A 23,217-nucleotide genomic window follows, 5' to 3' on the forward strand; every position below is an offset into this window, starting at 1 on the left:
GCTCTTGCTTTTCCACCAAGAGTTTAAAAATTCTTGAGAGTTTAAAAAAATTCAAGAAATATAAACCAGGGAGGTTTTGAAACACATTTGGGGACAACTTGCCATTATTTTAACCCCCAGACTGTCAACCTCTAAAACCTCAATGTCTTTGCTGCCACCCCTTCTCTTTCACTTTAACACCAACCTTCAATCTCCCCAGAAAAAGAGAGATCTTAAAAAAAAAAAAAAAAAAAGGCAGCTGATGGTTGTCTGAACAATGAGACAACATTCAAGATTTAATGTAGCAACTAACAAACAAGTAGTGTTTCCTTTAGGTTTCCTAGGACAGAAAGGTATTTCAAATGTTGTGGGCAGTAGTGGCACTACAATTATATGATTTCAAAAAACAAATAAGGAATATAAATATATTACAGATACATATTCTATAGGGGGGTGTGTATCTATATATAGGAAAAAAATTTTAAAAATAATTCTGCCTTTTACAGGATTTTTCCTAGTGCCTAATCATTGTTCTTTAAATGCATTTGGAAATCGTGTCTTTTCTAGAATTCATGGAGCATATAAGTAAATGAGAATTGTGGCTTTGAAAGATGTACTGGAAAAATAAGATGTAATTTGCTAATTTCAGAGTTTATGAAAGTAATAAATGTTGAGATTTATGCAGATATTTGGATATATAACCAGGTATTCTGATTTCGCATTAAAAGCTGTACAGAGCTGCACTAACGTTAGATAATGGCTGAATTGCAAGTTTAAATAACTTCATTATTGAATTACTTTTTTTCTCCTAGTTGGCAGGGTCAGTTATCCTGCAAGTTTTTCTTTCATGTATTTGTCAAAAGTGTTTTCTTAAGTTGATGAGTAAGATAATAATAATCTTACGGTATTGCTTTATCTAAATTCCTTATTGCTTTGGTCTTCTGTGTGAGGGGTGAAAGACTGTTTCCTTTTGACCAAAACGGAAGTATTTATGTATCAGCCTGTCTTTGAATGTGTGTTAATGTTACTTGTTCTAGCTTTACTTAACATCTCCTTGAATTGTGGGATCGTTATTAGCTTTCAAATAACTGAATTTTGTGGATTGCAGCTGATGGTTCATTGAGATGAAGGTTTAACAAATGTCAGATATAACTTGTCAAACTGCTACTGAAATTTTGTAGTTACTTTGGGAAACCTTTTCTGTAGCTTCTGCACCAACTTCCTCATTGTATTGCTCATGAGATGACTGTGCAAACTCCCTTGAAGTCCCTACTGATAGCTCGGGTGGATGTTCGCTCTATGTATTTGTACTGTTACCTTCTCTTCGTTTGGATTGTGTACAGGTTTGTCACTTACAGGGTTTTTTTAACTTCTAAAATAGTGTAGCAAAGTTCTGAACTTCCCACTTATACAAGTAAAAGCATTTGTAGCCTACTATACAGTGGTTATTGGAAACCATGGATCTTCTTGTTAACTCTTCCATCTCCGTTTTTTTTTCTCTTTGAAACAGGTAGTTATGCTTGTGCTAGCATGGAAGTTGGATGCACAAAACATGGGCTACTTTACATTACAAGAATGGTTGAAAGGAATGACATCGCTGCAGTAAGTGCCTTGAAAATTCTCTTAACTTTGTTATAGTAAACACAGCTTTTCAGAAAAAACACACTTCAGTGTTTTGACTCATAACACCTAAAGCAGAGAGCTCTACCGTGGAGTAGAAGTTATAAGTTTTTGGCCTGATTGATGATGATATGGTCACTTAGAGACAACTTGAAACCTGAAGTTGCACATGTAAATAGAGTTGGATTGAAATGTCTGCCGTCTCGATAAAAGAGAAGTGTCATGAGGCTTGACATTCTCTGTGTCCCCAAGGACACCTATCTTTGTTGCTGGATGGCACAAATCTTTCGGATACTGGTATGTTGTTAGACTGGTTTAAAATGCTGAATAATACAAAGCCTTTCTGTAACTCTCCACTATTCTTTCTAAGAGTTGCTGTCTCCGGTTAAGAGCTTGTTTTTATGGCAGGATTAACATAAGTATAGATGAATAACCATGTTTCATAGAGAGTTGGAGAAAGAAAGAACTGTTTTGACTTACCTTTCAGAAGAAAATTACTAAAACTGTGTAGGAAGTTCTGTAGTTTCAGCAAGACTTTAGAAGTATTTTTCACTGCTTCGATTTCACTGCAAGCTGGTTGTTGTTTGCCATGCATAGACAAGCTCTTAGTTCAATCTGTTGGAGAGTGCATTTTTTATGAAGCCAGCCAGTCCCAGTGTAAGGCTTTGCTACTTTATCCAAGTTTGTTTCACACCGTGGGTTTAGTAAGACATTTTATGCAGACAGACTCAAAAACATGCCTCTGTACAGAGTGATGTGTTTTGAACAGGTTAATGGGGATACATGTTAGAGTTTCTTTCCTAGAACATCAGACATTTCTATAAGAATGCAGACTAAACCCACTTGGTGCTTGTTTTATAGGTGCGATACTACAGAAAAATTGAGAAACTCTCTGGATTACTTGAGATCTTTATTAAATGAGCCTACCAATTTTAAACTTATTTATAGATATGCCTTTGACTTTGCACGGGTAAGTACTGTGCATTTGAAATTAAAAACTTTACTGTCATAAGTAATAATTGAAAGACTGTGTACTTCTAAGTTTGTTTCTCTTAAGGTGCCACTCAAGATTGCTTCTAACAAATGGAATCATTTGTGTTCTAAAACAGTATATGCAAGATGCCAAAACCGGAAAAGTATATTGGATGTGTAATGTTTAGTGGTTTAGTGACATGTTTTGTTATGTCTGTGCCTCAAGCCATTTTATGACTTCAGGGAAATCATTTAAGCCCCATTCTGTTGTATATTGGAACTTGACCACTGAATTCCCCTGACTTTATAATTACTGTGATTTTTCTTACTCTGAATTTTGTGAGCATAAACATATTTAAAACGGGAAGACACTTCACACATTTCAGTAGCTGGTAAAAATGGGTAACATGGTAAAAGCTGGATATGATATAAATACTGATTCAGAAGATTGTTGGAATGGCTTTAATGATGTTTTCAGTATTTATTAAAAAAGACCCTGATACCAGTCTTCCTGCTATAAAACATGCTTTGATGAAATTTTTCCTGTAATGGAACCCATAATATACATAAGACTATTCCTACTAGGACAGAGTAATAGGACTTTATTTTCTGAAATAACATTTTGAAATAGAATTTGGACATCCGTTTTGCTAATGTGATGGAATGTACAGAAGATTTAACATAAAAAGGTAAAACTGAACCTCATATTTCAGTGCAAGAGAACTAAAAATACTAAGAAAATCTGCAGCAAAAAAAAAGTAGCATGAGAGAAATAAGAAGAAATTGAACTGATAGCAGTTCTAATAGTCTCTCATTAGCAACTCAGATTTTTGGCACCTCAGTGCTTTCTGCATCTCAGCATTCAAATTTATGGTAGTTCACTTTTAAACAAGGAAACTTGGAGCTGAGTATAAAAAAAATGTGTGGGATTAGTTAGTAGTATGAGAGGGGAAAAAAAAAGCCGTATCAGCCTCTTAATTCCTCCTTTGCTGTATGAAGATTTGTTCTGCCAGTTTTGCTCAATGTAAAATGCAAAGGCATTGCCCGAGAAGTTCAAGATACTGATGAAATATTTGGAATAGAGAGCAAACCTGCACCAGCTGATGGCCTGTCAAAAGTAAGTGCAGAAACTTAAGAGGTAGAGATAGTGTGTGAGTTCTTTTCAAGAGGTACCAAACTGATGTGACAAACGGTCTTGGAAAAGAACTTAAACTTTGAGACACAGGCATTGTGACTTTATTTGCAACAAAAAACCCCTGCAGATTATGGAACTTCAAGTCAAAGGCATATAAACTGGGGAATTACCAAAACAATATTAGGCTAATATGGTTATTGAACTTTTGATACTACAAACTTGGGGAAAGTCTATAGGAGAATGGCATCCAGAAAAGAACGCTGACAAAGGCGGATATATTTATAGATGCCAGATTAAACTGGGCATAGTTTTTTTCAGGGTCATGGAAGTGATTAATAGAAAAAAGGTGATGGTTTCCAATTTGAGAGATTGCATAATTTCTGTCCTGAGGATAATTCTTTCAAGGAAGTGCTCCATGGCAACAAAGCACTTGTCTAAACTTCCCAAGTTTTAAGAGAAATTTTTTTAAGAGTGTCTGTTGATTTGGCATTTAAAGTTAGTTTGTGAATAAAAATGTATCATCAAGGTTTCATGTGGCATGCATGATTTAAATCGGCATAGATTTGAGGATATAATCTAAAATACCATATGTTGATATTAAGCATAAATACATTCCTCAATCCATGTTTGCCCTCGTCATTGCCAGCTTTGAGAACATACATGCATTACATGGCTTAAATAGATCTTTAATCTGTAATATTATGGGGGGAAATCTCAGGAAGGCTGTCTATCATCAGTGTAGAACAAATACTCAGATTTAACAGTTTATTAACATATTCCTTCAACTGTATCCAAGGAATATAAGTGTCTGGAATGTATGCTAAGAGTGCAATTGGATCATCTGTCATGGCAGATGTGCCATTAGGCAGTTGGAGGTGGGTAGAAAGGGCTTATCTGAACAATTTGTTCTGATCAGTAGTCAGAGAAAAAGAATGTAGGAATGTAAATATATAAGGCATGAAAAACCAGTGTGGCCAAAGTGAAGGCAATAGAGCCTGATTTCATTAATACTTGAGTGTATGGGAAGAATTCAGAGAATAAGCAGTATGTAAAATAAAATGTATTCTGACAGCAGTATGATTTCTGCTTAAAGGTGTTTGTGACATAAGGGTAGATGGACTTTGGAAAGAGAATTAGTTTTTAGAACTTTCTGATGTTGGAAATAAACAAAGGATTTATATCATACTAGTACAAAAATGCCTTTGCAGGTTTCTTTTTCATCTTTATTACTAATTGAAAAGCTTTGTTCATCCTGGAATTTACTTTATTTCTCTAAATCCCTCTTGGATTTACTGCCTAGAATGCAAAACAGTTTCTCATGTTTTCAGAGTTGCTGGTCTCCCCACTTTACTTTCAAAACACATCTGCATTAAATTCTGTCCACACAATTTTAGAATTGAGGAGTGTTTAGCATGAAATGAACATAACCTTGTGACTAGGGCATTCAGTTGTTGATTGAGAACTGGGATCTTGCTCAGTCACATCCATCCTATGTGGTAGAAGACAATTCAGTTATGATTTGAGCTTAATTTGTTTTTTGGTTTTTTTTTTAATAAAGATGAGTATTCTGTAATATATAGAACTGCATTTGTACAGGTGAAACACAGGACTCAATTCCCTTTGTCGTGGGCAGCTAGCTGTCTTGCAGTGATCTGTTAGACACTCCCTGTATCCAGAATATCCCTATAATGGGGTATGTCCTGTTGGAGAACAAGCTGTCCATGAGTCAGCAGTGTGCTCTTGTGGCCAGGAAGGCCAATGGTATCCTGGGGTGCATTAGGAAGGGCATTGCCAGGAGGTTGAGAGAAGTAATCTTGCCCCTCTACTCAGCCCTGGTGAGGCCACATCTGTAGTGCTGTGTCCAGTTCTGGGCTCCTCAGGACAAGAGGGGCATGGAGCTTCTGGAGCAGGTCTGGTGGAGAGCACTGAGGATGGTTAAAGGATAAGAGCTTACCACTGTGTATTGGTATCTGCAGGGAGGGTGTCAGGGAATGAATCCAGGCTCTTCTCAGGGGTGCCAAGCAATAGGACAAGAAGCAATAGGCAGAAACTGAGGATGTTCCACCTGAATATGAGGAAGAGCTTCTTTACTGTGCAGGTGACTGAGCACTGGAACAGATTGTCCAGAGAGGCTGTGGAGTCTTCCTCACTGGAGACAGTCCAGTGCAATCCTGTGCCATGTGCTAGGATGACCCTGCTTGAGCAGGGGGTTTGGACCTGATGACCCACTGTGGTCCCTTCCACTTACCCATTCCATGATTCTGTGATATCCTGTATTTTCTTAATGTAGACTGCGGTCTGCAGTCATGAATATGTACAGAGAACAAGGTATACATTGGCTAATAAGGAAATTCATTTTTACTGATTTCACTGACTTGTGAATTTGTAGCTCAGTGCTATAACCGAGGCATAAAAATGTGGGGGTTTACATCTCACTTCTCAGCAAAATTGGTTTAATTTTGTGACAACAAATGTAGATGGATAAACTGCTTAACAAAATGGAATCATACACATACATGCTACTTGGAGATGCGCAGAAGTTATGTTACTAAATATATTCATTTTGCCACTGATAAACATATGCTGGACACAGGTGCTACTGCTTTTACTTAGCAGAAACAAAAAAAATCAACCCTGAAGCCTTAATATACTGCTGCTACATTGAACTAAAACTGGACAGTCCAGAGAAGTGTCTTGATGTGCTAGTGTATTATATCCTTCCTGCTCATTTGATAATTTAATCTGAATTTCATGTAATCAGTTAGAATAACAGAGCAAAGATTCTCCTTGGCTCACTCTCGCAGAGTTGAGGAGCTGTCAAGTAGCCCTGAGTGTCTGTTGACAGTCCACGTAGTTGTAATGATATGGCAGGAAATAGGTACAGCACTGCTATTCTGAGAGGTGTGGCTGTGCAGAGGATATGTGCAAACATGGCTGGGGATCTGATGGCCATTTCTTACTAGGGAGGTGTGAAGTCAGAAATGACCTTATCCCTCATCTGCCTTGATGGTGATTTTTTTTGGGAACATCTGTGGAAAGTAACATGTCCGTATAACAAACCATTACCTGTAAGGAAGGAAATTTTACTGGCAAGTTGTGTATTATTAAAAAACATTGTTATATACTGCTATATATTATTTATTCGTTAATTTATTTTGTGCATGGGTGAGCTGTGAGGGAAGTGAAAAATCCTGAATTCATGCTCTGTTTTCCTTTTTGACCTTTTCATGCAGGAAAAGGACCAGCGCAGCCTAGATATCAATACTGCCAAGTGTATGTTGGGCCTTCTTTTAGGAAAAGCATGGTCCCTTTTTCCAGTATTTCATCAGTTTCTAGAGGTATGGAATTGGAAACAGAATGATGGGGCTTTTTTAATCTGTCTTCTCTGATACTTTTCACTAGAGGTAGAATGAACGGCTAAGAATGCTGTGTCCTGATTTAGGATATTGTAACCACCAAAGCAGCACGTGCAACTGGTTATCTTTCCTTTCTTCCTTTTTCCCAAATTCCTATGCTGTTAGGGTTTGTGTAATGCAGAACAAAGTATAGAATGTTATTTATTTGCTTTTGGACTTTATTTTATTGCTTTATGTTTGCCCTCTAAAAGATGCCTTAATCAGAAGCATGATTCAACACTGGTTTAAATACTCGCTGGTTTAATCCTTTTTTGTTTTAGATGACATACAGATTAAAATAATAATGCATCACAAAGTTTAAATTTTCTGTAAGAAAATCTTGAGTTTGAGACAGTTGAAAATACATTTTAGTAACTTCTGTTTCTTTCCTCAAGCAGCAGTCAAAATACAAAGTCATCAATAAGGACCAATGGTGTAATGTTCTTGAATTCAGCAGAACAATCAACCTTGACCTCAGTAACTATGATGAAGATGGAGCCTGTAAGTACTACCATATGTTGATGTTGTAAAATAATTTATTTCTCTGAGCTTAATCATTCAGCGTGCTTCTACAAAATTTTGTAAAATACAGTTATTTGATCTCTCTACAGGGCCAGTGTTGTTGGATGAGTTTGTGGAATGGTATAAAGGAAAACAAATGACATAGGAGTTTAACTATGCACAGCCACTCAAGAGTCACTGTTACCACAGTTATGTCAACCATTAGCCATAAACTGCTATTTGTATCAAAGTGCATGCTGCTTTTCTTGCACTGCATCCCTTTGGCAGGGAACTTTTGATGTTTGCTATTTAACAAGCTAGCTCTGCTTGCTGTTTAGCATTGTTCTCTTTGAAGGCTGCTTTGCATTTTGTATTTACACTATGAATTGGTGAACTTGCCAGAGTCTTCACTGTGATTATGTGTATATTGCTGTCTAAATTTTGTATATGTGTATAAAAAAAGGCTTCACCTAGGGATTATTTCTGCAGAAATGTATTGTAAAAATAATTTTGTGGCATATTTCTACTATCACTTAACATGTCTGTTGAAACTTTAGTTATTTTGTTTTTCTTTTGGTCTCAAATGTAGCATTTCAGACTTTCTGGACATAGTTATGTGAAGAACTATTGTCAGTTTCAATGTTACTATTTGAGATGCCAGTTTCTGAGAAGACATGCTGTGACTTCCTTCACCAGACTTCGCCAAACCTGACCTAATGCTTTATAGGAATGAAACATTGGTGTCTTAAAAATATATATATGCATATAAATATTTAAACACTGTAATAGTTGTACATGCCACAGATGATTTCCATTTGAAGAAAAAAGTACTGACTTTTTAATGTTAAAACTGAAGTAGTCATTACAGGTACAAATGAACAAATTAAAGTACCTTTTAAAAATGGGTTTTAGACTTTTGTAAATTGCCTTTGGCATACTCCTTTTAATTTTTGTTGTACCAAGAGTGTTTGGTCTATGTTGTGATCTAGTGACCCAATGACATTGAAAGTTCTAGCTGAAGTTTGTGGTTTGGGGAATGAAGTATGCTCGCCCCTAGCACATACATAATAAAGATTTTGGGGATTTTTTTGTTTGTAACACTAGTCTTTCCAGGGGCCTCCAGCTTTGTGTTTCTGAGTACTAAAAAAATATGATGTTGAATAGTCAAAACATTACTTTTTCTTTCCTTTTGGGAGTTAGTTTCCTGGCAGAATGTCCATTGCAGGCAATGGGCATGTAAAACACCAGCATTAAATGACAGTACTTTTTAGTAGGGACCACTGCCTGTTTCACTCATTTGTTTGTCTGTATAGGATGGTTATAGTGATTATTTTGGGGAAGAAAAATGAGTGAATGGAATAATGTTTAAGTTTTGTAATTTTGTCATGTTGTCTTTGCCTTACCCTTCTTTATTGAGTAATGTTATTGTTGATATTTATAAATAGGTCCTTGAAGTATCTGGTGCTATTAAACTTCGATCCCTAAGGATTTATTAAAATGTTATCGATTCATGGAGCATTTAACAATGAAGGGCCAGTGGGTGTTTTGGAACAACAAATAACATTACTTTTCTGTAGAAATATTTTACAAGATATTGGCAGTTTTGTTATTTCCCTAGAATGTGATCCACGGGAGCAGGAGGGGAAAGCGTTTTATGTTGAAAGTGAAATTTTCATCTGTGTTGAAGGTTCTGTCCTTGCTGTCAAGTCAGGAACTGCCATTGACTTGACTCCTTTTAGGATTAAGCCTAGTTAAGCAAAAGCACATTATTTTGCTGCCCTGGACCAGGAGGTTGTAATTGTGGTGCTACAGGTGGTCAGTTGTGTTCAGATCTGTTTGTTGTTGTCGTTGGTTTTTATTTTTCAAGCTCAGCTGCCAAAGAAAAAATGTTTGTATCTGTTTGTGTATATTTGTATATACATAAATATACAATATATATGCATATACAAAACCTAGAATTTCATGATGCTAAGAAGAAAATACTACCTTTCTCATGAAATAGCTACATTTGGATTTCCGTAACACTAAATACTGCTTTTTAAAGTTAGTGGTAAAACATACACAGTCAGTGCTTTCTTGTGTACTAAAGCACATAACCATAATTAGATGTTTGGTGCCAGTTTGCACAAGAAATTAATTGAGTGGAGTGTGGTATTTAATGTTTACAATAAGCCTCTTAAGAAAACACATTTTATTAAGACTTCTGCTGTAAATGTGTATATTACAATAGTATTACTGTAGTGAAGTACCAGTGGAGCTGCTGGTTTAGTTCTTAAAAGAATGAACTTAGAAGCAATATAACTTTTAACATTAGGCCAAATTGTGATTGCCAAGATTTTAAGTGAAATAGGTGTAATTGTTCTTAAAACATTAAGCTAGCTGTTGACTCTAGGAGACTGTTCACAGTTTCTGAACACAGAATTTGTGTTCACAGAACAAATTGGTGTGAATCCTCCGAAAAATACAAGTTTGTATAAAAGGTTTTGTATGTCACAAATAACTGAGCTTCTAATAATGGAAGCAAGAGCCAAAGACACTTTTAATCTATTACTATTACAGGTACAGCTTTCATATAACAGGGTTGACAGAAATCTGTTCAGCCAGGTGTTGGCAGTTTTGAGATGTTTATCAGAATACAAAATTTAATTAAAAGCAAAGAAATGGGAAAAGAAACCTCAGAAAGTACTTGTGCTGTGTAAGCAAACAAACTTGGTTTTTTAATTTGGGTAAAAGTAGTTGGGAGTGATGGAAAGGAAGAATATGTTTGGAAATGAATCAGATGCTGCAGATTTTTTCTTCCATTTGAAACAGGATAAATGTAGCCATCAGCAGGTTTATAAACATGCATCTTGATAAAGTAAACCACAGATTCAATTACAGCTGGTAGAGACAGCTTTACTGACATCTATAATGAACAAATGGACTAAAATGGACCTGTGTGGCTTGATGGGCTTCCCTGTGCTATCCATCCTGCTGATATATGCTGATAAGCAGAAGATCCTAATGTTGCCTCCTCCTGTATATTGGAGAATTTTTTAATAGTTGTGGAAACTTAACTAGCCTACTCAGTTGATCTTGTATTTAGTACAAGTGTGGCATTTGCTTTCTTGTTTATTATGCCATCAAATAGCTCATGTGGATTTTTTTGTTTGTTTGGTTATGGGCTTCCCCCCCTCCCCTTTGGAAAAGTAATGTACAGATTATGCTGATTTCTGGGACAAGACACTGAGAGGTCTTTCCTGAGAAAGTGTCATGGGTCTTGTGCTAATCTTTCTGGTGTACTATTACTGAACTTATAGCAAAAATTTGATGATCAAGGTACAGTTCATTTTTGGTATTTGGGAGATGTAAATTGGAAAGACAGTTAGTGAAAGGAAAACAATGTCCAGAGGCTATACGAGCTGATGTTCTTTGATAGATGACACACATTTGGAGCTCTTTGGGCTCAATAATCTTAAGGATCTTTCTCAACCTAAACGATTCTATTAATGTTAGGAACCAAAACAGTCCATGGATTAAATTTCTTTCTAAAGCAAAGTGATATTAAGTATTTAAAGTATTCATAGAATTCTCTATTACTGATGTTTTTTCACTTTTTGCCAAGGAAAGCAAGATAAAGAACATAGAAATTGTCGAAATTATTTATGTACTTGAGTTTTCAGTTAAAACCTCTTTAAGGTTGTCTTTATGCTACAATAAATACTTGGGTTATCTTTGTGTAACCATTTCTAATTCTGTAGAGGCTTCTCCCATTTTACCACAAACGTGCATTTTATTTCATCACAAATATGCTCACACAATCAAAATTAGTTACAGCTTATTGCTGCTTGGTTAATGTTCCCAAGTTACTGTTTTGTAGGACAAAAATGGACTTCAGTTGTGTTAAGGTTTTCCCAGATTTCTGTTGATCCTTGGTCACAAGTCTAACAAACTGTTTGATACTCTTGGAATTCATATAGACAGCTTTAAAGGTTAGCTTGTGCCCTGGTTTTAGTTATAGCTGCTAACATACCTCTTTCTAGGCCTTATATTTTGTCTTTTCATATTGTAAAAGTATATAGAATCCATCCACAAACTAAATAGTTTGTTTTCTGTAATCGGGACCAAAATTCAGCTTGATGTTTTTGTTTCCTTTTATTTTTTAAATTCTTGCCTGTTCCCCCTCACTCTGTGTGTGTGTGTGCATGTGTACGTGTGTCAAAATAGCACCTACTGACACTGCTGTTGCAGGAACAGCAGTTAAACTGTAACTGTGAATGCTTTACATCTTAGTTACTTGGATATTACATAAACAAGGTGTGCTAAACTCCTGTGAATCACAATATGATGAAAATACTATTATGCCATCTAACATGAGTTAACCTGGTTGATTTTTAGGTCTTTTCATGGTGTTGATGTAAAATGGCATCCCACAAATAAACAGTATTTGTGTTGGTTTCAGCAACTGATTTCAGATTTTTCTGTGATTCATACTTCAGAAGTTCTCATATCTGAACATAAATCAGCAGGCAACCTTTATCAAGTATAAGCAGAGAACTTGTGTGTAGGATCTTGTCACCTTAATAGTTTCTAATAGTAGAGCAAATCAGTATTTAAAGCTCTTGGGAACAGGTATGTGTTTCAGAATGGTTATGGGTCAAATGGAGTGTGTGAGTGTAAAACAGTACCATAATACCAAAGTTTTCAGCAGTAAGTCAATTTGAGCAGAAATGTCTCAAGACAAAATTTTACAGAAGCATGATCGTTACCCACTCACCTTGGTCCAGCCTTTTGACCCACAAGGTCCTCATAGAAAAGCTGTTGATGTATGGATGAGCACATAGGTGGACTCAAGAGAGTTTGAAATGCTTTGTTCCTACAGCAAAAACTTGATAATTACCAAACTATCATAAGTCTGTGTTTGAAAAGGAGACTTGTTTCATTCTGATTACTGCATTTGAAGTTCTTGATCTGCTCTTGAAACTGAAGTATTTTTTCCTGTCCTGATTCACTGTGTGAGGGATTCTGTGTCCTGTCAATTGCAGAGCTCAGCACGCCATTGCCCTGTGAGAAAGGTGTGTCCAGAATATTGCCGACATCCTCTTGGCTGACTCCTCATGCTTCGTTTACAAATTCATACAGCATACACACAGGCACCTTTTTTATTGAGCTTATTATGTGACTTTGTCTGATTACCCACAGTCAACTGGGATAGTAACAGCAGTTGGCTTCTTACTAGTATAGGTGTCCTAGAAAATTCTCAGTGGCCAAATAAGCTAAATCAGTTTTCATTGTGAACAAGATACAGTGGATGAAATGTAAAGAAAAGTGAGGATACAATCTTGGGGTGAGTGTGTATGGGACTGTGTAACTAATTGCATACCGAAGGGCATGCTAACATGGGGTGGGTAGAGAGGAGCAGAGTATGATGACTACTGAGTGGAAGTCACAGAAAATAGAAAGGTTTTGTATTAAGGAGCAATTGCTAATGAAATGAACTAATATGAAGGAGAAGCAACTGCGTGTTTGGATTTGAAGAAGAGATAATAAGAGGGGAGAGATGAGTAGCAAAGGACAGTGGCAAGATTAGGCAGAACTATAAAGAAAAGTTTGAGATGAAACATAATATTTTGACAGTAGAGTGAATACTTTGCCTCGTTAAAATCTCGTGATACAGGAGTGAATTGACTGTCTGACAAGAACAGAAACTTTTCTGCAACTTTATGGCATAAAGGGAATCTTAGAAATCCTGCAACTTCTCACAAGTAGTGTACTGTCTGCCTTGCCACAGCAGCATTCTCACAGTCAGAAAAAAAGATGAGAAAATAATTTTCCAGTGTGTATTTTGAAATCCTATTGGACTGTTGCACAAGCAAACGGCAAAACATCTCAGTGTATGAGACATCGATAGAGCACTCAAGTGTGTTTTTTTCCCTATGATTCACAAAATTGCCTTGCTTGTATGGTTAGATGTCTTAGTATGTTAGCAGCTGCTACAGCCAAAAGGTGACAGGCCTTGGAGAGGTGTTAACAATGTTTGAAGACTCATAGATACCAAAAAGAGCAAGTCAGTGCTTTTTTCAGACATTGCATTTTTAAAGTTGTTGTAGCCACAAAGAACTTGTGTGGATCATGAGCTCTACTGAAAGCTAGCAGTGGCTTCTTTGTTCTTAGTTTTTTTTCTTTAAAGGTAGTCTCAATGATCACAGAATCACAGAATGAACTAGGTTGGAAAAGACCTATGAGATCAAGTCTGACCTATGACCGAACCTAAACATTCTCATCAATTAAACCATGGCACTGGGTGCCACATCCAGTCTATTTTTAAACATGTCCGGAGATGGTGACTCCACCACATCCCTGGGCAGATGATTCCATTGCCCAATCACTCTTTCAGTGAAGAATTTTTTTCTGACGTCTAACCTAAACTTCCCCTGGCGCACCTTAAGACTGTCCTCTCGTTCTGTCAGTGGGTGTGGATGTAGTGTGCCACTGGACTTGCTTGTCATGTGATGGAATTGAAATGTGTTCCTTCTGTTTGGAGTTTTTAGGAGTTGATTGGGTCTTCATGAAAAAGTTTTCCCAGAGTTGTAGCCAGTTTCCTGCATTTTCTCAGAACTGGGTCTGCTCCCCTTCAGGATGACATTTCCCTTCAAGGACTACATCAGTGGTACTGAGTCTGTTGAAAGGGCCTTGGGGTATATTTAGAGGTAATTTTACCTTACATTTTCTGTCTTTTGGCTACTGATGTTCTAAAATAGCAGTTTTGAACTGCTCTTGATTTTCCACTCTTAAGTAAAATTCTCAGGTGGGTATAGGATCCTTTGTCTTTTTTTGAACTACCCTGCCTGTGTCATCACATCTGCAAACTTTGGGTGATGTCCCATTATAGCTACATTTCTATAACTGACATTTCTGCAAGAATTGAGTTCTATTCTGTTTCTTTGAGAAATGTGGTTTTCTCTCTCTTGCCAAGTTAAAAAGTAATTTTTGAAATGTAAATGAATGCTGCTTGGGCTTCATTTATCTTTGCAAAACTGAATTCAGAGATAATCCACAAATCTGGTTCAAAAAGCAGAAGACAGTAGTATGTACTATTTAACTGTATAGGTTGAGTCCCATAAGAAAACACAGTAATAGTAATAATGTAAATTTCAGTGTTGCATTTATTTTAGACAAAGAGACACAACAGTGAGTATCTGAAGCAAATTCCAAGGGAAATGATATATTAGTATCAACTACCAATAATGAGAAAGTAAATATAATTTACAAAAAGCTTTTTTAATATTCTGGAGTAGCTTTTTATAAAGTCTATTCCTGTTTTGTTTACAAGTGCCCTTCTAAACAATAGTAATTTCACTTTGAAACAAAATAATTTTTGCACCTGCTGTAATGACATACACACTGTGGGAGCTTAGTATTACCATTTTGTGTTTCAACTATTGAAGTTTGTTCTCCTGCTTTGCAAAATATTAGCAAAACCATCAAATGCTCTTTTCTTCTTAACAAAAAACTGATCCTGTCCTGAATTTGTCTGACTTTTTTGGCTGACATTTTCACTGGAATTTTGGAGGTGTTCTACTGCTGCTGCAGAATGGTTCTCCAGTTCTGACAAGGTAGTGTGATCCTTCGTCTTGCTGGAATCAGTGCTTTCAGAGATTGTATTTACTGTAGGCTTTTGTGGGAAGGAACATGAACTGTATGGTGTGCTTTCATCGAAGAAACCTTCTGGGATTGAGAAGGAATATGCATCCTCATCACTCTGATCCAGTTGGAAGTGATCATCTGTTGTCAAGCCTGACTTTGTTTTCCAAGAACTATGAAGCTGCAGCAGAGCTGCTGTAGGATTACAAGACTGTGTTTCTTCAGGCAGACTGCAATTGCTGGTATCCTGTAATTCTGTGTATCCATCAGAATCTTTCTCATCAGAACTTCCTTGCATTTTATCTGCACAAGCCTGCTTCCCCTGTAGTAGCCAGTCATCTTGCTGTGTAATAAACATGAAATGTTTTTCAGCTGTGTGTTCAGGCAGCAGTTGAAGAGATGATTCTTTGCTGGAATCCAGCAGTGATGTTTTTTTAACAACCTCATTCAAACCAGTATCAATGGCAGCAAAAATAAAGCCATTGTCCTCAAATGTACTCATGTTTCTTCTTAATGTACTGTCTGCTCCACCATGATTCTTTTCAGGGGAGTTCCTGGCTATGTGCTCATCTGTACTTCCCGCTGGTGCATTTTCTTTTTCTTCTGTGTGACTGAAGCTGAGGGAATGCTGTGGTTCTCTGGGAAGCAGAGACAGCTGCAGTTCAGCCTCTTCAGAAGTGTTCTCTGTGTAATATGTGGAAAAATGTTTTAACTTAGGCATTGTGTTACCAAAATCTGTACTTTGACTGTGGAGAGAATCAGAAATAGAGTTTTGTACTGTTGACTCTGCATTAGTAAAATAATCAAATGTATCTGGAACTTCTTGACTTGAAGAACTAACTGTATCTGGATCTGACATGCTTATGTGGCCACTGCATTTGTCAGTATAAGGGGATGCCGTTTCATGCATGGTGGTATCTGATCCATAATTAATAGTGGTTTCAAAATAGGCACTGTTCTCATCTGCATTTTTCCCAATCTGCTGAAGTTCGGCAGTAATGTTTGGAGACTCTGGCAGTGTTGAGAGCTTCTCAGTTCCACTGTTTGTGTCAGCTTCCTCTAGCGATGACTGACAGACTGGCAGGTTGTCACTAACATCAGCTTGTTCCAGTTCAAAGTCTGCTAAAGAGCTACAGTCACTCAATGTGAATGGAGTCCCTTCAGCTGAAGAACTGTCATCAAATATATCTGCTGAAGCATCTTTTTCATCTGAATGTATCCTTTTACAGTCATGCTCTGTAAAGGGAGAGTTTTCTGTTGTTTCATAGATGCTTAAATTCTCAGTATCTGCATCTCTTCTAGAGCTACCAGGTGAAACAAAATCTCCAACATCACTAGGTATATTTTCGTTGTCGTTTAGACCAAGTTGTTCTTCACAGCTTTGCCTTCCCTGCATAAATTTTGTAGTGTGCCTGGGTTCATTATGTGAAACAATACCTTTTCTTTCTGGAGATCCTGGTGTAGCTTTTGTGATCTCAGACTGCAGCAGACCAGAGCAGTTGCTTACTTTGCTGTTTGCTGTTACTTCATTGTTGTTCTGGTAATCTGTCCTTACAGAACATAGTTCATTATCATAAATACTTATACTTTCATTATTGTCAATACTAGTTTGGGTTTTTGAAAACACTGGTGTTTTCTTCATGTTGATCTCAGTATTGCTTTGTTTCTGGTACTCTGCTTCAGGATTTGGTGGATGTGTGCCACTGCTAGTGACGTTTTCGTACAAAGTAGAAGTTTCTGTAGGAAAAATATGTGTGTTTCCTAAAGAATTCTTACCACAAAATAACGCACTGTGCTGCGTGTTTGTTGGCTTGCTTGCAGAAGACTCTCTGCTCAAGGTTTCATCTGAAAAAGCTTGATTAGAGTAAGTATGTTCTGAACTTGAATTTTTATTCCTGCGCATGAGTCTCCAAAGGTTTTCCAGATAGGGTCTAGCAAAAGCACCCAGACAGAAAGCACAAACAAACGTAATGAGCACAGAGAGGGAGACAGCCAGTGCAAAATTTGGCTCTGTTTCTTTCTCTCTAAAAACAGTGTTAGTGTCCCGGGCTTTTCTAACCAAAAATGCCGAAACTCTTTCTTTCACCTGTATATTGTAAATGAGGTATTTCTCCTTTGTTGCATTAAAAAGACACAAATATAATCCTTCAGCAGTTTTCTCAGCATTGTATATCACTAAATTATTCATTTTATCCAGTGTCATATGAGGAAAACCATGATTTTTTGAAATTCTGCCCTTAGGTGTCCACCAAGAGACTCCATTACCTGAAATGAAAGAAAATACAAACTCAGTCTTTGTTAAAAGCATAGTATACTTGGTTTGCAGGGTCCAGTGATGTTTTTAAGAATATACTCTGGACTATCTCTGATAATTTTAACAGTTTATTGTAAACCCCATTTTCCTTCTATCCATCCTAAGTAATTAAACATGGTCTGAAGTCTCTTAAACCATATTATAGGCCCCTCCCCACTTCCTCCCATCTAAAAGCACAGTACATGTGGGATCTTAATAGCAGACTTTACAAGAAAAATGGTAGTGAGGGAGGAGGTCACTGAAATCATCTAAGCAAGTTCAGGGTTGTATTAGAAACACCTGCTGATCTTCCTTGTGGAAGAGACACATCTATAGCCAGCTGCTCTGCAGCCTGGCCATGGGCACTGCATGCAGCTGTGGGTAAAACAGGACCTCTTAACTGTCACTGCTTCAACTACTGTTTTTCCTGTAGCTGCTGATCTGACTGCAGAAAAAAAGTCTGTAAATCAAGGGTCTTTGTACTGATTGAGCAATTGCTCCAAACGAGCTCGTGTGGCCCATGGCTGGTTGTTGGCTCTTAGCAGTTGATTTCAAGGTCATATTTTCAGCTTTGTCTTTGGATCAGCTTTTGTTCCCAGCTGAGTTTAGCCGCAATCCAGTGTGTTGATTTTAATCCAGATTTCTGTGATTTGTAAACAGACAAAGCAGGTGGCATTTCTGATAGTTCCTGCATATTTTCATTCGGGGATGAAGTATTCCCAGGGGAAAGCCTTACCACCTCCAAGTGCTATTAGTACATTAAACTGTTTTGCCTTACGACACATGACAAGTACACTTTCTGCTCTACGTTTGGTCTTATTTTTCCATCTGCATGGTAGGTCTTGGCTCTGTAGGTTTTGTCGCTTATACCTTCAGTGTTCTCTACTAATTGTAAATCTAAGTGAAGTGTGTGCTACGGTAGCTGTACTTTTTTAGAAGAAATAGAAATCTTTTCCCCTGCAAATAAACCTTCATTTCATTTTGCTGTAACTGAATACTGAAAACTATTGCATCCTTCTCAGTTTTCTACATGCCCCAGACGTGCCACCCCACTATGTGGTCCTTTGTTTCAGTCCAGAATGAACCAATACCTTTCCAATGCATTACTTACTGAAACTTATTTGTGTAGAATTTGACATCACCTACTCCTTTAATGTAATGAAGGCAATGAAGACTTGGGAAACCTAACTTTCAAATATTCTAAGCAGAATACTACTTTCTAATGAAATATTTTTTGCACATTAAATTGTTATTCAGTTATTTTTAAACAGCCTCTTTAGAAATACACTTTTAAACCCAGATTTATTTGATCATTCTGTATTCATTTGGATTTTAGCAGCGTTATGGAGTGCCTGATGTACATACGCCTTATGTTGTCCAAGTTACAGGTCAGCACTGATGTGTTCCCTGTTGGGACTGTAGCCCTTTTGAGCAAAACATTGTCCCTGCAGTTTAAATGGAAACTTGAAAGATACAGCAGAGGTTTCTGGGAGTTGTTGTCAGACTTGTTGTATGAAAGGCTCCATTTTTTCCTTGTGGAGTCAAAGACAAAATGAAATAAATGTTTAAAAGCATTTAGCTTGCAGTTAAAGATCCAGGCATTCTTTGACAAATACACTTCAAGTTGAAAAAAGTTCAAACTGACTAGTATCTGTGGTAGAGGGATTGTCAGAGCATTTTCACGGAGATCCACGACCTATTTGGAAATAATACAGAATTAATTTGATAAGGCTTACAATGGAATCCTTATTGCAACATCTTACAACAGTGTTTTAGTGTACAAGCACTTCTGCAGTTCTGTGAACAATACATCTGTTTAGGATTTCAATAATGCTGTTCTAAACCTTTTAATGTAGATGAAAAGTTTAAATTGTGGTATGTTTAGAATTCTCCCATTGTTGACTTAGCTCTGTGTGAATAGGAAGCTGCAGGGCTCTTGCCATGGAAGGGATGGGGGTAGAAAGGGACATGTGTGTGTTTAAGGCAGTTATGGATTGGTTTGTGGCATAGAGAAATTGTGAATTTATGGTTATATCTTGTACATTTCAGTGTGTATGTTTTCCTATATATAAAAAGCAAATACATAAAAATACTATGTTCATCATTTGCTCTAGTTTAACTGTACGCTAGTATTATAATCATGCTGAACTGTTGGTAATTAATATCTTTAATGATTAACATAAAATATTGAAACAGTTGTATTCCTTTACAACCTGTAATTTGTTGAGATTTCTGAAGGCATCTGGATGAATTTTAGTTATCTTGTTGTTTCGCAGGTGAATGTCCTTCAGCTGTGAACAGTTTTGAAAATCCTTTGGGTCAATCTGTTGTATGGCATTGGATGACATAGAGACAGTTTGTAAAGACTGCAGGAGGCCTAGTCCTAGGGAGAAAAAAACCTATTTCACATTTCATATTCTTGTTTTCCTAATTGCATCAAGTGTCTTTATAAAACTCTTTGCAACAAAATTCCTTCCTTTCCTCTCTGTTGCAATGAGTGGCTGCAGCCTTTGTGTTATGCCTTTCCTAGTCAGGGGTTGTCCCATTCTAAAAGCTGCATAGCATCAACAGCTGGCATATTAAAACATTCACAGTCAGTGAATGTCTTAAAAATTGGCACTTTCATAAAAGCACTAACATTTCTTTGTGCTTACAAAATTATTCTGACTGTGATCTCTCTACTTTGAGCAAGCTTCTCTGGAGAACTGGAGGTAGGAAAGGAGTGTGAAAAGCGTGGAATATACTGAGTTTCCAAGATCCAAATATTTTAATTGTAAGTAAAAGATGGAGATGCAAAAGGTGATACAGTATCTCCTATCCATTGCCATAGGCAATTTCATGTGAGTTTTTCATTTGTGGAATTATTTGAACTGTATTCATAGGATGTAAAACCAAATGAAAACAAAAACGTGTTGTTGCTTCTGCCTGTCTGCCTGTGAATTATGAAGCATGACAGTATATTCTTCAGTTTATCCTAGTTACAATAACATCCACTTTACATAAGGAACACTTTTGATTGCTGGAGACGCCTCATTTTTCTGAGGTGCTGTGTAGGCAGCCCCTGAAGCTCCAACCTGCAAGTTCCAGTGGGAAGGCAGGCACCTGAACACTCAGCATTCCCACTGATGCTGAGTGTTCAACATCACAATGTCACTCTAAAGTGATTTTTAATCATACAGCATTGTTGAGAAGCTAGTAGTTCTTAAAAATTTTGCCCTTGGTGTCACCTTGTTTACCAGAAACCTCTTTTTTCAGCTAGCAGTTCTGTTTGCTGAGTAATTGATCTTTCGGTTTATTGTGAAAAGCAGAGGGAATGATTCATTCCTGCTGTAAAACTAGAGGTAGGTGATAGGAAAGGCATACAGAAGTTCTGGCAGTTCATAAATTCATCAGTGCACCTGCATGAGGAATTGTACTGTGGATACATGCCTCAATCTATGCTTGTGCCAAAAATATACGCTGGTGTGGCAGCAGTGGACAGCAGCCTTACTCCTGGGTGGGGGGCAGCTGGGAGAAGGATTTCTCTGCTATAGAACTGCAGTTTATGTTTCCTTTCCAGAACTTAAACCCCAGAATTTTAGTGAAGTATTTTGGATAAGGAAAATAAGGTTCTGAGCATGTATTTAGAATATAGGATTTAAGTATAACTTAAAAGTGTGGTGGTACCATGCACAGCAATTTGAACTTTTAACATCTAAAAATTCTCTTATACAGATGTATCTGCTATCTAAAAATGTCTCTTAAAGAAGAGGATTGATCTGTCTGACCTTCTGAGGCATCCTATAATGGGCATATTTATCTATCAAAACAAATCAAATCTTCATAGATATATTTTATAATGTAAGCTTTTCTATACTGTCTATACAGAAACCTTACAGACCATTATGTGAAATGGGTTTCCTGTATGCCAGAGAATTATTCAATTAGCATAAAATGAGAAAAATGGAACTTTCATCACCCTGTGTAGGGGCAAATAAGACTATCTTTGTCTGACTGTGGGATAAGCAGTATTTTTGTTTGCATCACATGTCCTCCTGTATTTTCAAACTCTGATGAATCTGATGGTGGTATCAGAGATTAATAAATTCAACATGTTATATAGGATAAGGCTGCTCATCTGGCAGCTTCTGCTTCATTTAAACAGTTTGGCCACTGTGAATCATCCCTGGATAAAGGCTGAGCTGCCCAGCATAGTTCAGTGACCAGGACATCAAAAGTCTCTCGAAACCTTACAGCCCTCTCCTGTTACACCAAGGTGTCGCTGTGATTATTAAACAGCACTGAGTAAAATTGTTTGGACAGAACAAAATATATTTTCCTGTCTCTGAAATACTGAAATTGCAGCAAGCTTTATTTAAGAGTGTTGATTTCCTTTTGAAAGGTAGTATGAAATTAATGATCTGTGATTTTCTTGACTTTAAGGTTCAGGACTGGGATGTGGAGGCTGGTGTTTTTCCAAAGATCCTTATTCCCCATTTCTATTCAACAACCAAGAATACTGCTTGGGCTATTAGAGCATAAATCTGGTTATATTTGACTGCTATTAAGGCAGTATGGTTGCTAAGACTGTATAAAAAATACCTAATGATGTAAACCGAAACAACTGATTTACTTCAGCCTCTGTATTTGCAGGTGGAACTTTCCCTCACCTTAAGTATAATAAAGTATAAGTATATAAGTATATAATAAAATAAGAAAGTCACATTCTGGATTCAGGAAGATGTATGAATTCCATCCAAAACCAACTTAGCCCTGGGAGTCAAGTCCTTAAAGATTTCAAAAATGCTTACCTCTTGGAACTGTATGAAGATTATTTCTTTCAACTGACAATACTTTCAAAGCAGGCAGGAGACGATCAACAACGCTGTACTTTTTAGACCCATGTGCAGGTGTAGGCTTGTCCAGTGTGAGGGTGTGGATGGCATTACCATTGAGGTTTAGAGTTTCTAAAATGGGTAAATTTGTACAAGTAGTTAAAGTGAGTTCAGAAATCCGGTTGTTACTGAGGTTCAGGTGTTTTAGCATCCACTGTTCATTTCTTCCATCAGGGCACACAAAAGTTTTAATATTATTGTAACTCAAATCAGCTGTTACTGCTGTTTGTGATACATCATCTGGAATAGTAGATATTCTGGTAAAAGAGCAATTCAGTAGGAAGTGCCCATCCCACCGGCACTCTGAATGGTGAGGTGTAGCAGGAAGAGTCCACTGTGGCTTGGTTCCCACTGATCCAGGAAGATTTAAGTAAAGGACCACGGCTATGACATGCAAATGAAGGCTATCCATAGTATCTACGTGTAAAATGTAGAATTATGGTTAAATTCAGCATAACAAGAATAGAAAGCGAAAATAGTTTGACATTAAAAAAAATCAACACCAAATAACCACAGCATTACCAACATTCTGCCTTAAACATTCGTTTTAGAGTCTTATTTTTTAAAAAGAACATTCATAAACTGGTAACCTCCCCCCTCCCTCCATCTATCCCAAAAAACAATTAGAACCTTTTTTTCTTTTCCAGCCCTTTGGTCGAGAAACACAACTTCTCGGGAGCTTGAGATCTAACAAAAGGGAGACTTTTGAACTCTGCTTCAGGTATTGCACACAATTACACTGAGCAAAGTCCACCACATACAATCTATAACAAACAGGTGTGGAACAATTTTCATACTTCCAGTTTCCCCATCAATAACACAACA

The 23,217-nt window shown here is 37.1% G+C and overlaps 2 protein-coding genes across 11 annotated transcripts in view; one reads left to right on the top strand and one right to left on the bottom strand.

Moving 5' to 3' along the window:
- Positions 1-12,050, top strand: part of DCUN1D4 (defective in cullin neddylation 1 domain containing 4) — a 42,042-nt gene extending 29,992 nt beyond the window's left edge. For all 10 annotated transcript variants that reach the window (XM_032109250.1, XM_032109249.1, XM_032109248.1 and 7 more), the window contains 5 exons: positions 1,490-1,581; positions 2,461-2,569; positions 6,940-7,044; positions 7,500-7,602; positions 7,713-12,050. In XM_032109250.1, coding sequence (XP_031965141.1) covers positions 1,490-1,581; positions 2,461-2,569; positions 6,940-7,044; positions 7,500-7,602; positions 7,713-7,768 — 465 coding nt within the window. In that variant the 3' untranslated portion in view covers positions 7,769-12,050. The remainder of the gene's footprint in view (positions 1-1,489; positions 1,582-2,460; positions 2,570-6,939; positions 7,045-7,499; positions 7,603-7,712) is intronic.
- A 2,679-nt stretch (positions 12,051-14,729) lies between these two features.
- On the bottom strand, positions 14,730-23,168 carry LRRC66 (leucine rich repeat containing 66). Its single transcript, XM_032109247.1, has 4 exons — positions 22,309-23,168; positions 19,732-19,901; positions 18,884-19,214; positions 14,730-17,490 (listed from the first exon to the last, which is right to left on the bottom strand). Exons 1-4 carry the CDS (start codon positions 22,802-22,804, stop codon positions 15,017-15,019), a joined length of 3,471 nt encoding a protein of 1,156 aa, XP_031965138.1. The 5' UTR covers positions 22,805-23,168; the 3' UTR covers positions 14,730-15,016.
- Between the last annotated feature and the right edge of the window lie 49 nt (positions 23,169-23,217).

Source organism: Corvus moneduloides, chromosome 5 (assembly GCF_009650955.1).
Source record: "Corvus moneduloides isolate bCorMon1 chromosome 5, bCorMon1.pri, whole genome shotgun sequence".
Taxonomy (NCBI): domain Eukaryota; kingdom Metazoa; phylum Chordata; class Aves; order Passeriformes; family Corvidae; genus Corvus; species Corvus moneduloides.

Excerpts from the sequence above, each read along its gene's own strand:
- LRRC66 (XM_032109247.1), bottom strand. The coding sequence starts at position 22,804 with ATGGATAGCCTTCATTTGCATGTCATAGCCGTGGTCCTTTACTTAAAT. Across the intron at positions 19,215-19,731 it reads GAAATCTCAACAAATTACAG|GTCGTGGATCTCCGTGAAAA; the intron begins GTTGTAAAGGAA and ends ATTTCCAAATAG. Across the intron at positions 17,491-18,883 it reads TAACTTGGACAACATAAGGC|GTAATGGAGTCTCTTGGTGG; the intron begins GTATGTACATCA and ends CTTTCATTTCAG.